Source organism: Pipra filicauda, unplaced genomic scaffold (genome assembly GCF_003945595.2).
Source record: "Pipra filicauda isolate LSUMZ 115617 unplaced genomic scaffold, ASM394559v2 scaffold99_size2403431_pilon, whole genome shotgun sequence".
Lineage (NCBI taxonomy): Eukaryota > Metazoa > Chordata > Aves > Passeriformes > Pipridae > Pipra > Pipra filicauda.
In genome coordinates, this window is record NW_024105197.1 from 395,377 (window position 1) to 409,826 (window position 14,450).

The 14,450-nt window shown below is 42.0% G+C and overlaps 1 protein-coding gene across 3 annotated transcripts; it reads left to right on the plus strand.

The window, feature by feature from the left end:
- Positions 1 to 197: 197 nt before the first annotated feature.
- CCNE1 (cyclin E1) lies at positions 198 to 11,765 on the plus strand. 3 transcript variants are annotated; one of them, XM_027729598.2, is made up of 11 exons: positions 198 to 417; positions 492 to 600; positions 770 to 838; positions 7,124 to 7,266; positions 7,344 to 7,479; positions 8,274 to 8,420; positions 9,214 to 9,309; positions 9,679 to 9,813; positions 9,898 to 10,009; positions 10,095 to 10,252; positions 11,127 to 11,765. In XM_027729598.2, the coding sequence occupies exons 1-11, from the start codon at positions 404 to 406 to the stop codon at positions 11,247 to 11,249; spliced, it is 1,242 nt and encodes a 413-aa protein (XP_027585399.2). In that variant the 5' UTR covers positions 198 to 403; the 3' UTR covers positions 11,250 to 11,765. The 3 variants fall into 3 exon arrangements, with proteins under 3 accessions (XP_027585399.2, XP_027585400.2, XP_027585401.2); XM_027729599.2 differs by having other exon boundaries at positions 510 to 600; positions 11,127 to 11,542; XM_027729600.2 differs by having other exon boundaries at positions 208 to 290; positions 510 to 600; positions 11,127 to 11,542.
- The last annotated feature ends 2,685 nt before the right edge of the window (positions 11,766 to 14,450 follow it).

A 14,450-nucleotide genomic window follows, 5' to 3' on the forward strand; every position in this document is an offset into this window, starting at 1 on the left:
CCTCTCCCGCGCGCGGGCGGCCCCGCCCCGCCCGTCCCCGCGCGCGGGGCCACGTGCGCGGGGGGGGGGCGGCCCCGCGCCGCCGCCGCGCGTTTAAATGTCCCGCCGGGCGCGGCGCGCGCTGCGCGCACGGAGCGGAGCGGCCGCGCCGTGAGGGGCAGGAGGCGCCCGGCGGAGCCCGCCCGCCCCGCGCTCCCGCCTCGCCCTGCCCCGCCGGCTCACCCCCCGCACCCGCCGACCACCCGCCGACGCACCCGCTTCCTCCGGCCGGGAAAGGGGCCGACGCGGCGGTGAGTGAGCGCAGCGCGGGCGGGCGGGGGGAGCCGGCGGGGCCGGCCCGTTCCGCGCCTCCGCCACCCTTTGTGGGCTCCGCGTCCCGCCCCGGCCGGGCCCGGAGGGCACCATGCGCCGGCAGAGGTGAGTGTGCCGGGCCGGGCCCTGCGGGCCGAGCGCCCCGCGGGCACCCCCGCGAGGATTCCGCGGCCGCTCAGCTCCCCCTCTCTCGGCAGTGACCGCGCGGACGAGAAGGGCCCCGCCAGGGCGGACGGCGGTGGGGACGGGGCCATGCGAGCCCGCAAGAGAAAAGCTGATGTGGCCACGGTGAGTGCGGGCCCGGCCCGCTGCCCATGGCTGCGCCCGGGCCCTCGCCGCCTTTTGTTGGGGTGCGGGGCCATTCACCGCGCTGGGGGTGCGGGGATGTGCCCCTGGGGGACCAACAGCTGCTGGTCCCGCGGTTTGTGCTCCGGAAATTATATACTGCTTTTTGTAGTTCTTACAGGATCCCGATGAAGAAATTGCCAAGATGGAGCTGACTAGAAAAAAGCAGTGTGCAAACCAGGTAATTGATTTGGCTTCTGGTAATCTTATTTAGCCCTGTTATTGTTTTGCAGTGCCTCGTTATTATTGCAGACGTGGTGAAACATGTACGCAGCTGCCACATGGTGCATAGCAGTGGGCAAGGGGGACTGTAGGCCCTGGTGATGGAGCCTGCAAAACACTTCAGCTCATGCACGTTGCTTTGGAGTCTTTGCAAGAGACAAGGCCTGGTGTGTTGGTCTGAAACATGATAATACTTAGGTATGTTTAAATGTCCTGGGATTGCAAGGGTGCACTTGAGAGAAGTCTTTTTATGCATTTAGGCCTACTCTGCCCTGACTTCTCTAGAGAGTTGGAAAAGTACAGTGGTTCTCATATAGCTTGCTGGCCGAACAGGAGACACTTAAGCACGTAAACAGAATCATCTCTTGAGATGGTTTTCTTTGCAGTCACTTTGTCACCTGGCAGAGTGAAGATTCCCATTGACAGGGGTCATTATACTGACAAAGTTCCTGATTAGAACTTTGAAGTGTATACTAGGTGCTAATGACATGGTAAAATAAGCTTCATTTCTCTGTAGAATGAAGGGATAATTTCTGTAAAGTCACCGGGAAAATCAATCCTGCAGTGGAGGTTGATAATGACCATTGCCAGTTCTCTCAGTAAAACACTTGGAATGATCTGAGTTATGAACTGAAAACTACCTTTAGGGGTGTCCTCTAGTTCCTTTTATGTTCTTTCTGTACTCTTCAAAGCAGAGATGCTTTTGGTATCTGTCTTGCATGCCACGTTGGTGTGTGGTATTGAAAGCATGTACGTTGAGATGCCCACTCTAAATAAAACAGAGTAGCCTGTGTTCTGGAACAGGTTTATTCGTTTATTCCCCTCCTTTTTTTTTGTCTGCATGCACACACAGGCTCGCTCAGTCACTGTCACTGAGACTTCAGCCCGTCACTGCACACACAGGGTGATACTTAAGTTGCAAAAGTCAGGACCGGGGTGTGCAGGCTGCACTCATTTGGTACGTGAGGCTGTGCATAATGTGGCACATCTAACCAGAAGTGGCAGCTGGAAGTTCTAAGACTGAAGTGGTACCATAACAGATGGGCATCATTGTTTGGAATGGCCTCTGCTTGTTGCAACTGCGTACACTAGTTATCAGTCAACATATTAAGCAGGGCTCAAATGGTGAGCATTTAATGAGGGGATCTCTCCTTCCCTTCTGTCTTTCTTTTGCACAGTATATTAAACTAATTTCTCACTTCTGACAAGGAAGAGCTGCCTGTCCTTCACCACAGCTTTCTCCTTCACCAAAAGATTCATTCTGTTTGAGCTCAGCAAGGCCTTCTAGGGCATATTTATTGCATAATAATAAGGTAGCATTGAAAAAATCTCAAGAGGGACTCAATTTTACCTTTTTCCTGAAAGACAGTGAAAAGCAACTTGAAATATGTTTTGCATACATTGACCTTCCACTTTGAAAGTAGATAAAGATTTCCAATTTTGTCTTCTTGTTTGTGTCCTTGGCTTGGTAGCCATTTAGTGATACTTCAGGAGTGATAGGTAAGCTAAAATTTATATAATTTAGGTGGTAGGCATTAAAAATGTTTACTTGGGAATTTTTTGAGTTAACCATAGGATGCTGGTGGGATTTGACCCCTTGATTCTGTAAACCATAAATAATACGGGTATCTGTGTATCTTTCTCTTCATAGAGAAGGGGTTTTTTTTGTTGTGACAAAGTAGCCAGATTGTTACAGATCTGGTTAAAAAAGCTAACATTTGGCTGCACAGCAGCAGCTCTTCAGTCTATGGTGTGACACAAGCTATTCTCTGATATAAATTGCCATGGACCACTAATGAGAATATGTTTACGGTTCCAGCAGCAGTATAGCAGGCTTGTATGATAGCCAGGGTGATAGTTATTCTGTTGAGACATGACAATTCTAAAATGCAAGCAGCTATAAATCCACTGCAGCCCATACCACATGACTTGTACATTAAATAAATTGTTTACTGACACTAGTTTATCCACAAAGCAAAATATCATGGTCACATCCCACTTTATGACATCTTCATAGTCAATTCATTAGTTTGCTTCTGTGGAACATAAGGCCTGAGTTCTTAATTAGGATGCTGTTACCCTTTATGTGATGAAGGGTGGCTATATCATCAGGTCTGTGACAGCAGAATATTGCATAAATTCTGTGTTTGATTTTAGAGAACTAGCACTGCTGTAATTCTGCTAGCAATTCTCATATTAATTCTGGCTGCTTTCTGTGGATGAGTACACTTCCAAGGCTCCATGTAAAACAAAATTCATCTAACTAGATTAGTCTGTGCACTTGCGATACAACTTACATGGCCACCTCCATCTAAAGTAGAGAATTGAATCTGGAAGTTAGTTTGTTTAGATGAAACCAACTAATGTTTTCATGTGTAAAGGTGGAGTAATAGGAAATAGTGTTGATCAGTTTCTCACTAAATATTTTTCGGAATCTGATCTCAGTGTTGTCAAAATACTCCATCCAACTGGTTTGAAAGTATCTTTGACTAATGCATATTAACTTTAGAAGATCCAATTTAAAAAAACAAAACTTGCAGACAAACAGCTTACAAGTCTTCAGACAAACAAATAAAGAATGTAAATACCCAGGCTGAGAGCTTGACTTGAGCCTAATCTGAGTCAGGACAATATTGTAGTAGAAGTTCCTGTGCCATTGAGAAAGAATTAGAACAACTTAATAATGTCAGTTGCTCTTCTCTCTCCTGTTTATTAATTCTGGAATCCCTTTCCGATGGCAGAGAAAAACCCAATACTTCAAACTAATGCATCCTGTGAGTGAAAAATGACTGGAATTGTAGGTCTTACTATTTCTGATGGGCAAACTAGGGCTGTGGTCTAGTGATCGATACAGATGTCTCTGTTACAAGGTGCTGCTTTTAGGGTGAGATAAACAGGCCTGTCCATCTCCTGTTCCCCTGCCTTTGATTTTCATGCTGAAAATCCTCTGACTTAGCTGTTTGAATTCAGTTCTGAGTCATCCTCTTCCTCTTCTGCTGCCCTCCTTGACCTGGATCTGTGGAAGCTGCTTCTGGTGGCTCCTGGCTCACATTGAGACACACGAGTGTCTCAGCAGCTTGTGTTCTTACAGTGGTTTCTTCACTGAAGGCTCTGCCTGGCCTGTAAGCAATGACCCCAGTGGTCATGACCTGCTCTGTTTTGTGTCTGTCCTATATCCTGAAGGTTGCTCCTAAGATGTGTTTCTATGAATGTTTGATGTATCAGTGAATGGTGACATGCTGCAGAAAACTGAGGCCTGGTAATGTTTGAGCTTTAAAAAAACTTACTACTGAACTCTCACGTCTTTGTTGTTTAGAGCTGTATGGGCTTTACTGCTCTGATGGACTTCATGTCACCTACCTTCTGCCCTTCTTGGTGCTCCTTCTCCTGAGGAGCCTTCTCATGTGCTCAGTTTAATTTCTCCAACCTGTATCTCCGATTAATTGTTTCTGTATCTGGAATATTAGTGTGAGTGTCACCAAGCTTTCCTGCTGGGCTCCATATAGATTTGAAGAGTCACTTGTCCCCACTGATTTTTTTGCTTGCATCCTACTTCAGCTCCTGTTTGCCTCAGAAATAAGCCCAGGACTTTAGTATTTCCTCTGTTAGGCTGCACAGACTCTTGGTAACATCTTTGCTTTCTGACGGGTCCCTGCTTTCAAATTGGCTCTGTGCAAGCCTAGAGGAAGTTCTTCGTGGTTTCCTTACACCCTCTCCATCTTAAATTGTTTCTTTTTTTCAGTGGTGGCTCCTATTTCCTTACAGTTACGGTGTGATGTAATGCAGTTTCTTGGTATCATGTTTTTCACTTTTGATTGAATGTCTTGCTAAATCTGCTTCGGAGGCTCAAGAGTCTGATAATGCTTGTTCCCTCAACCATAATCTGTGCCAGAGTTATGGTGTTCCTTCACCTACACTAATTCAGACTCCTGTCACCCTCCCCAGTAGCCTCTTTCTTTTGAGGGCCCTGTACATTAGTTTACTTATTGTCTCTAGCTAAGCTATATACTTTTTGTGTATATAGCATTTTTTCCCTGGTTGTCTTGTAAAGTGACATTATGTAGTCAAAAACTTGGTTTTCCCCTTCTTCTCATAACACCTAAAAGGCTCTTGACCTTTACTTCTGTTTCATTGTAGAAGATTGAGGGTGGTGAAATCTTTTCAGTAACTGTTGTTGTATGTGGTGTGTGAGGTGTCAGCCTTGAGAACTTTGTGGAGCAGATCTCCGGTCCTTCAGAAGCTGCTGGTGTAGTAGGCACCTTTAAATAGATACTATACAATATACTGCTTTTCTGTTGGTTTGCTGATTAACTGATAAGACAGCACTTCTGCAAAGGCTGTTGGCAGCTGGGCTTGCTGTGCAATTCGGAGAACAAAATGTGACTAAAGTCTACTTAGGAGGGAGGACAAAAATTAACTTAAAGCAATGCTGATATGACACTTTGATTCAAATTTTCTGTTTGTAAGGAGTCTGTAATTTTTAATATAAAGATTCTATTCCCTCTTCTTGCCTTCCCCCACTCAGATTCAATTGTGGCATGGCTGGGTTTGCATGCAGAACTCTAAGAAGAAAAAGGACTGATCTGTGTGTCAGTAACTCAAAGTACAAAGCAGCCCTAGCTGTGAGCAAACTGTGAAATGTGGTTTTGGTTTCATAAAGCCAGTGGTTTCTGTTTTTGAAGCTGGTGCAGGAGGTGGCCATTTTGCTGGAAAGTGATGTCATTTGTAGGAAGGACAGGGCAAGAATCAAGTGTGGAAGCTTCTATGTGAGAGGCAAAGTTTCATGTAGTATTTTGCTTGTTAGCACCTAATGATTCTTCTGATTTTTTTTTTTAATTTTTTAAAAGCACATTAGAAATCTTGTCAGGGAGTTCTGTCCTTTTAGTGGTGCAGAACAGATCAGTTTGCAGCAAAATGGCTGACCTCACTGTTTAGCAGAAATGCCAGATTTTAATTTGCTTAGGCATGATGACATGGTGCTGGCTTTGTATTCTACTGCAAATAAAACCAGTAGTATTTTCCCGGGGAACTGCGTGACGTGTACAACTGGATCTTGTTTGAGTTAGGCAGGAGAAAAAGCAAACCTAAACTTAAGTTTTAGTCCAAATAAAAGGACATGGCAGGTGAAGAGTTGGATGTCTGTTTGCAGACCTTAGCAGAATTCTGCGTATGAAATTGTCAACTTGATAGTTTAGTGGCAATTGCTTAACATGCACTTTCTTTATTCTGAAAACAGTCGGATCATAAGTGCTTTGGTCTTTTATTTTAACACTGCTAGATGAATAAGTAAGAAATTCTATAAACTACTATTTTTCTGTGTTCACTGTCTGAGATGGTTTACATGTAACTGTGATTTCAGGCATCCTATCTACATGTTCCTTACCAGAAATCCCAACCTCACATTTGGGTCTTAAAGTTCCATCTGCTTGTTCTTTAACTGAGGGCAAGTATGTTTTTTGTAAAAACAAAATGCAGCATGACAATAGGAGACTCTGACTTGGATATTCTTCCATGAAACAGTTGTGGTCCTTGAAAAGGAGAGCAGGGTAAATGTTCTTCAGCTTTAGTTGCAAACTTTCTCTACTCTAAGCAACACCCAGCTACTCAGCAGTGGAGAGGCCACACCTGTAGTGCTGTGTCCAGTTCTGAGCTCCTCAGTACAAGAGAGACTGGAACATACTGGGAAGAGTCCAGAAAAGGCCCACTAAGATGAGTCAGGAACCAGAGCACCTTTCCTCTAAGGAAGACTGGGAGAGCTAGGACTGTTCAGCCTAGAGAAAAAAGGCTTATGGAGGTTGTATCAATTGTATATAAATATTTGAAGGGAGGATGTAAAGAAGATGGAGCCAGGCTCTTTTCAGTGATGGGACAAGAGGAGGTGGACACAAACTGAAGCACAGGAGGTTCCCTCTGAACATCACGGAACACTTTTTACTGTGAGGGTGACCAAGCATTGGCACAGATTGCCCAGAGAAGTTGGGGAGTCTCCATCCTTGGAGATGCCCAGGACCATGTACAGAAGGCTTTTGAGTAACTGGCTCTTGGTGACCCTGCTTGAGCAGGGGGGTTGGACAAAATGAGCTCCAGAGGGACTTTGCAGCCTCTACCATTCTGTGATTCTATGCAATTTAAAGAGGTAATCATAGTGCTTGTCATAGTTTCATACCAATGTCTTTTCTTCTACTTACAACTAAAATTAGTATCTAAAAATGCACAGTGTCAAATCTTCTATTTCATTTATTAGATGTCCTGGAATAACATTCACGAGAATATCCATATGCTAATTCCTACTCCGGATAAAGATGATGATCCAGTTAGCCTTGATTACTCTCGCTTTGTACATCTGAGTGCTGTTCCAACCAGAGCCACCCCATTACCAGCTCTAGGGTAAGTGTGCTGCTTTCTGCTGCTGCTCTACCTTCCTCTTGTCTGATGATTCAAGACTAAACCTTGATCTATCTTAGCTGGGCAAACAGGGACGACGTATGGAAAAACATGATAAACAAAGAAGAGACCTATGTGAGAGATAAACTTTATCTGCAAAGGCATCCTCAGCTACAACCTAAAATGAGGACAATCCTTCTAGACTGGCTAATGGAGGTAAGCTTTCCTGTGGTTGTGAGTGTTTCAAGTGTGCTTTTGTTGAAGTGCACTAATAACTGTCACGAGTGCACTTCACGATCTTTGCGTTTAGCTCCAGATACTTGTATTCATCTTAAATTTTGTCAATAAATTGCACCAAACTTAAAGAGTATATGATGTATTGAGTTGGTTTGCAAACTGACAATATATTCTGTTATTCATTTAGATTGATAGTGGATAATAATCAATTTTTGCCTAACACACTGTAAGCTTCTTAAGGTCATGCTGCAGATAAAAGTTGGACAAATGATTGTGAAAGTCACTGTAAGAACGAAGGTGGGGTAGGTTAGAGATCATCTCACAACCTTTTTATCGGTTTTTGACATGTGGAATGTGCTACACCTCCTCTCTGTGTGACTCTTTTTTGCTGTCTGGATGACTTGGTGGCATCATCTCTTACTTCTAAAGTACTCTGAGAATTTTCTCTTTTGAAATGTTAGAAAGATGCATCTTTGCAAAAAATGAGGAAATAATGTTCTGACATTGTTGGAACATGTGCTTGCATTTCCTAAAAGGGTTTTCTCTATGATCTATTTTTTTTTCTTGCAAGTTTCTGTAGTGGCACTCATCTTTATCCAAAGGAAACTGTTTAACTCATGCTCTTAGTTAACATGTTACTTCACAATAGCAGTGAAGCAAAAAACCAGTATGAATTTTATGTCTATCGTCCTTTTTTTTTAATACATCTGTAGCATCTGTTTTTGACTCTTTAACACTCCTCTTGACCTTTGCAATCTCTGTTGTCTCTCCAGGTTTGTGAAGCCTACAAGCTTCATAGAGAAACTTTTTATTTAGCACAAGATTTCTTTGATCGGTTTATGGCAACGCAACAGGATGTTGTAAAAACACTATTGCAGCTTATTGGTGTCACTTCTTTATTCATAGCAGCAAAGCTTGAGGTAAGTATCTCCAGCTTTACTCGCACATAAAAATGTGGATGCACACACAGCACACTCATTGTACACTAGGCATGTTTCGGCAGATTTTATGGAGTTTGTTGCTATGTCTTTTTAAGCTGAGGGATAGGAAAAAAAGACCTTTATTTTCAACACTCCTGTTTTTTTAGGAGTGGGTAAAATTATATTGTGATGTTAGCTAGTTTTATCTCATTAGAGAATTCAGTGCTAGAATAAAGTTTTGACTGCTGTTGCTAGATGAATTTTTAACTGGCTGCTGTATACAGAGACCACTTGTTGCAGTTCTGTTGTCAGTAGAATACCTACTGCATGGTAGTCTGAGCTATTTTTTAGTTACTGGAACAAATTGAACTATTAAAATACACAGTGCTTTTCAGGTTCTTACTGTTAGTCATTTAGGAGATCTATTCTTCAATCTACTCTTCTCAAGCAAGAGATAAAAGGCCTTTTCTTCAGGATGTTTAAAAAAATCTGGATGTCAGTTACGATACAGTCACAGTGGTGCTGTAGTCAAGCATAATGCAGGTTGTACTGATCCATCCAAAGTGAAAGTTGAAGGGTATGATGAACAAAAAATCTGTGTCTATTAAAGGTAGAAGAGAACATCAGGATTAGGAAATGGCAGGTGGTTCTTTCCCATCCCCTGCTCTCTTCTGAAAGGTTGAAGCAGTGGTGGGCTGTTCTTTTTATTTCTTTTTTAATTTTTTTTTTAATTTAAGATGAGACTAGTTACAACCTATGCCGCAAATTAGATACATGATCTCCTGTCTTCCAGGAAATTTATCCACCAAAGTTGCACCAGTTTGCCTATGTTACAGATGGAGCCTGTACAGAAGATGAAATCATCAGTATGGAGTTGATTATTATGAAGGTACTATTTAAAAGTGGAATTAGTTCCACTTCAGTTTTTAAAATGTATAGCATGATCAGACTAAAAGCAGAGCACCTCAGTTAATGTTATGTGGCGCTAAGAGGTACAGTTTCTCTTATTCATTAGAAAAGTGTTTTCTCTAGGTAACAAGTGATCCAAAGTATCCTCTGGTATGTGTGTATTAACAAAATGATTTGATCCCTGACCCTGTCAGCAGGAAGAGGTACAGGAGAGGATTTGATTAGTGTGTTTCAAAGATCCCTTAACCTACTGGGATTAGAGCTTCTTATCTAGAGTATACAAAGTTGCATGGTTTAAGTTAGGAGCTCTTTATTGACACTGAAGTCTTGTGTATGTCTACTCTTTCAGGCTCTTAACTGGAACTTAAATCCACTGACAGTTGTATCGTGGCTAAACGTTTACATGCAAGTTGCATATTTAAACGAGCTTTACGAGGTAATGCTGCCACAATATCCTCAGCAAATATTTGTACAAATAACAGAGGTGAGACTGATTTCCTTCAAATGCTGCTTCACCTGGAAAAAAGTGTTCTTGTGCTATGCTCATTAAACATCTATTGTCTTGTAGCTCTTGGATCTCTGTGTGCTGGATATTGGCTGCTTGGAATATACATATGGAATACTTGCAGCTTCTGCTTTGTATCACTTCTCTTCATCTGAGCTGATGCAGAAGGTTTCAGGTACTGGCATTTATAAACTATGTCTGATGTACTGACAAACATTATGTCTTCCTTCAGGCAGATAAGCATGTGCCTTGTCTTCCAGGCTATGAATTCTGTGAGATAGAGGAATGCGTGAAATGGATGGTCCCGTTTGCGATGGCTCTGAGGGAAGTAGGAAGCTCCAAACTCAAACACTTTAGCGGAATAGCTCCCGAAGATTTGCACAATATACAGACGCACATAAACAGCTTTGATTTGCTGGTATGGATGATCATGATGGGGACAAAATCTGTCTGTGAAATCTCTGAAGTCTTGTTTCTTCTTTGGTTAGAACATACAGTAAACTTAAGTGAAGTATTATCAGATTGATGCTGAGTGTATTTGGATGATAAAAGGCATAAGGTTGTACTCCAGTTCCAAATTTCTTGGGACAGAGACTTGTCTTGGGACTGACCTGTTCAGTATTTAGTTTAAAAAGAGGATTGTGATTTCAGCCTCTCATCTGAAATGTCAGATAATTACCCTGGAAATCAGAAACATATTTCTACCCTTTAGGATATTTTAAATACCATGTGTTAGACCCTTCTCTATAGGAAATACGGATAATCCAATCTTCTCTGATAAAGAGAAGAATAAAGACTGATCACTTGAGACTGATCTTGTGGGAATGTTGTGCGACAGTGGTAGTTGACAAGCAGTTGAGCAAGAGTGGTTTTTCGTGTGAGAAACTTGCAGAGGATCAAAATCTTGTCCAACAAATTGTGGTTAATCTTAGCTGTTGCAACTGTTTTTCTCATTGGATTCTTTAATTGTAGTAGAAGTTAAAGTTCGTCCTGTTCAGTTTCTGGATTTTGCTTCCTTGAAGGTACCAGAATGTTTGTATCTTATGAATACCTAATGCTAATCATCAGATTCCAAAAGTTAATAATGATCTCTTTGAGTTGTACTACAAGACAACTACAAGTCACTATTTTGTACTATATATGATTTATCAGTTACTGTTAGGGGGGTTGTTACAAACAAATGCGTTTCCAGATGGGCAGTCTATCAAGTTATGAAACACTGAATTATGTTGATCTGTTGCATAGACATACCAAAGTAAAGATTTCTTTTTCTCTTTTTCCTGTACTTTCAGGACAGAGCTCAAGCAAAACAAGCCATATTGGCTGAGCAAAATAGGACTTCACCTTTCCCTACTGGTGTCCTTACACCACCACAAAGTAGTAAGAAACTGTCTTCTGGACTACCATCAGTATGACTTTAGAAACTGTTGACAAACAGTTTTGCTGAAGTGCCTGTTCTGCTGGTTTTCACTCCTGCTCCATTACAGAAATGCTGCCAGTGAAGTTCATAAGCTTTCATGGAATCTGAAAAGGAAACCTTGCTTTCATGTGACAGAAGAGTCTCTCTATTTGAAATAGTTTTATTGAATGTTAAAATATTTTTAAAGAGATGGATCAAGTACACCAGCCACTTGAAAGAACACCGAAGTGTGCTCCAGATGCTGCTACGGAGGGTGATGCTTGATCAACCGTTCAGAAAAAGGGCTTGAAGTTTAAATTAGTTCCTGTCCCAGGTTGTCCTTTGGGTAATCTGTCCCCTGGTGACAAATGGGCAAAAAATGCTGTGGAAGACAACATTTCAAAGCCTCTTTTTTGAATGGCTGGCTTACAACTTGATGCCTTTTAAAAAACTTTTTATTGTAAAAGCTGCTATGTGTCTGTGTATTCATTTTTAATAAAAATGCTGTCTAAGACAGCTGATTTTATGTATACTTTTATTTTTCTTTTAATTATGATCAGCTAAGGTTTTTTCAGACTGTGACCACTAATAGTCTGGGAGTTGGGGATGAATACTGTGGTAACTATTGTTTTATTTATTTACCGCTATTGGCTTATCAATTGAAACTTTCGTTTTGGATACTAAGGTAAAATTGTCATGTTGGGCTACTTGGATTTTTACTAGCCAGATGCAAGAGGCTAGGGAGGGGATAATAAACATGACAAGTATATGGGGAATCCTTCCACAACACACTTGTAGTCATCAGCGTATTGGGAAATTCTTGAATCATTGTCTGGCTTCGTTACCCTTTTGTGATGGTTAGTGAGAGGTGACCAGCAGGAAGAGTCTACCTCTTAAACATAATTATTTAAACATTGGGATTTTGGCATAGTATCTGTGAAAATAATCATAATCATCTGTGCAAAATGAAATTCTGGAGAGCTGTGTGCCTTTTTTACAGGAAGGTCCTTGACCTTTGCAATGTCTGAGAACCTCAGAAGTCCTAGCAGGACATTGTCTGGAAAGCCATGGTTCTGGAGAAGAGGGGAATACAGAAATAAATGGTTGCCTGTTTTTTCTTGTTGTGTTTGCTTTGAAGGACTGTTCAACAACACTTAAAGCTGTTATGAGACTACCAGGATTCATCATGACCTGCTGCAGATAACTTAGGTGCTACAACACTTAATACTTCAGGAAGCTCCTACTCTGTGGGTTAGTTTTTCTAAACATTAGTTCCCAGCAAGCCTGCTTTTTATTATATTTTTGTTATTCTCCTTCTTTCTCTTCCCTGACCCAATATTCTGATAAATGTTAAAGCTTTAATGTAATAAAAATGCCTATGGTAACTAATGGTAAGCAAATTATTTGGTGCTGCTGGCTTTTTTTTTTTTTCCTTGCAATGAATGGTTGTAAGTTCTGTGCTAACAAAGCAAGTGTAAATGTGAGCTGAACAAGTATGCTCGTTAGGGTTTAATTTCTCAGAATTACATGTCCTAGACAAGGAAATGTATTTGTCAATTATTGAAAAAGTTTTTAATACTGAAGGACTTGTCAAGACACATTTTGGTACTTTGTCCTTAAATTTAGAACACAAAATAGGGGTGGGTGGGGGAAACAATGACCCTCCTGAAAGGTAGTCTCTAGGTTTAATTCCTAAATCACCAGGCAAGGTTCAGTACTAGTCCTTTTGCTGTCACTTTAAAGTTCTTGGTCCCTTTCATCTGTTTCACCAAAAAAAGTGGAATTGTAACTGGCAGACTAAAAATGAGGATTGCATTTTTAACTTTTAAGAAAGTATTCTGTAGTAATGTTACAGATATGGTGAACTCTAACTTCCTGTTTATGCTAAATATTAACTATGGTTAATACCTGTGCAAGAGTGAATGCAGGTGTTCCATGTGTTCTCTGGGCTGTGTGGGAAATCAGGATCTGAGATACATAGATATATCCATAGGAATGAAACTGTTCAGAAAACAGGCCTCTCTCTAAATTTGATCTCTGCTTCAGAGATCTGGCTAATTTTATAACTCTTTCTTTTCTGAAAGGTTGACTTGCTTTTATTCCTATGGGAAGCAGTCTGTTCCGAGCATGGAGATATGGGATTTGCAGCTTCCCAGGTAAGAGTGCAGTCACGTGCCAGAGATGCAGCACTTTCCATGTGGGGTGACTTACCTTGAGAGCTATTTTCTTACTTTCTCTTTAATCTCATGTTTAAGAATCTCCATTTCTGGTTGTCTTGCAACACACGTGGATGCTGTGTCTGTCTGAGAGTGGTTCTGTCTTTCTACAATAGCTTAAAAAAAATTATGCAGGAGTTACCACAGGCTGAGAAACACTTTAGGGAGGAACAGTGCAGCTGATTATAAGGAAGATAGTTGTCCCTACTGGAAAAAAACAAACAAGAAAAAAACCCAAGCAACTGATCCTGGCCCAGTCTGGCTGGGGGAGGAAAGGGGGCAATTGTGCCTGGCTAGGTAAGAGAAAAGGGTTTGGTATGTTTACAACTGGGCTGAAGTTTGTGCAGCAAAGATGAGCTAATATCAAATGATGTGTTCCTGCAAGCTGTCTCTGACTCCTAAGTGTGTTACCCTGAGAGGTGGGAGGGGGCTCCAAGGGAGGATGGCCCCAGGGTGATGAGGGAGGCTCGATGGCACTGGGCAACCCTGAGAAAGCAATTTAGCTGAGCAGTGCTGCACACTCCAACTGGAAAATGTCTCTCTTTAATAGCTACGGACCAGCATAAAGCATGCTCCAAAGTAAATTGAATTTCCAGTAACCCAGGTGGCATATGATTATCTTCCTCCTCCTGAAAGGTTTGTCGTAACGATGTATCAAACCCTCACCTTGGTCTGAAAGCTGGGGACATTGGAGAAGCTGAACAAGAGAAATGAACCCAGTGCTAATTTTGTATCACTGCTACTATAGAATTGGAAGCTGGTGGTGGCTGTGTCTGTACTGAAGGAAATGGCCCCAAATGAGCGAGCTGAGGCTGCAGCTGGGGAGGAGGAGTGCTGGTGGGCAGAAATGATGGAGGTGTGGCAGTTCCCACTATGAGTCTGCCAGAGACTCTGCTGTTGTACGTGCTGTAGCTACCTAACAGTAGTTCATGGAAATAGTTCTGCATAGCTTGTCTGCTGTAAAGAAAGAAGATGGTCTCCCTCTGGCTGTCTGTCCCTTT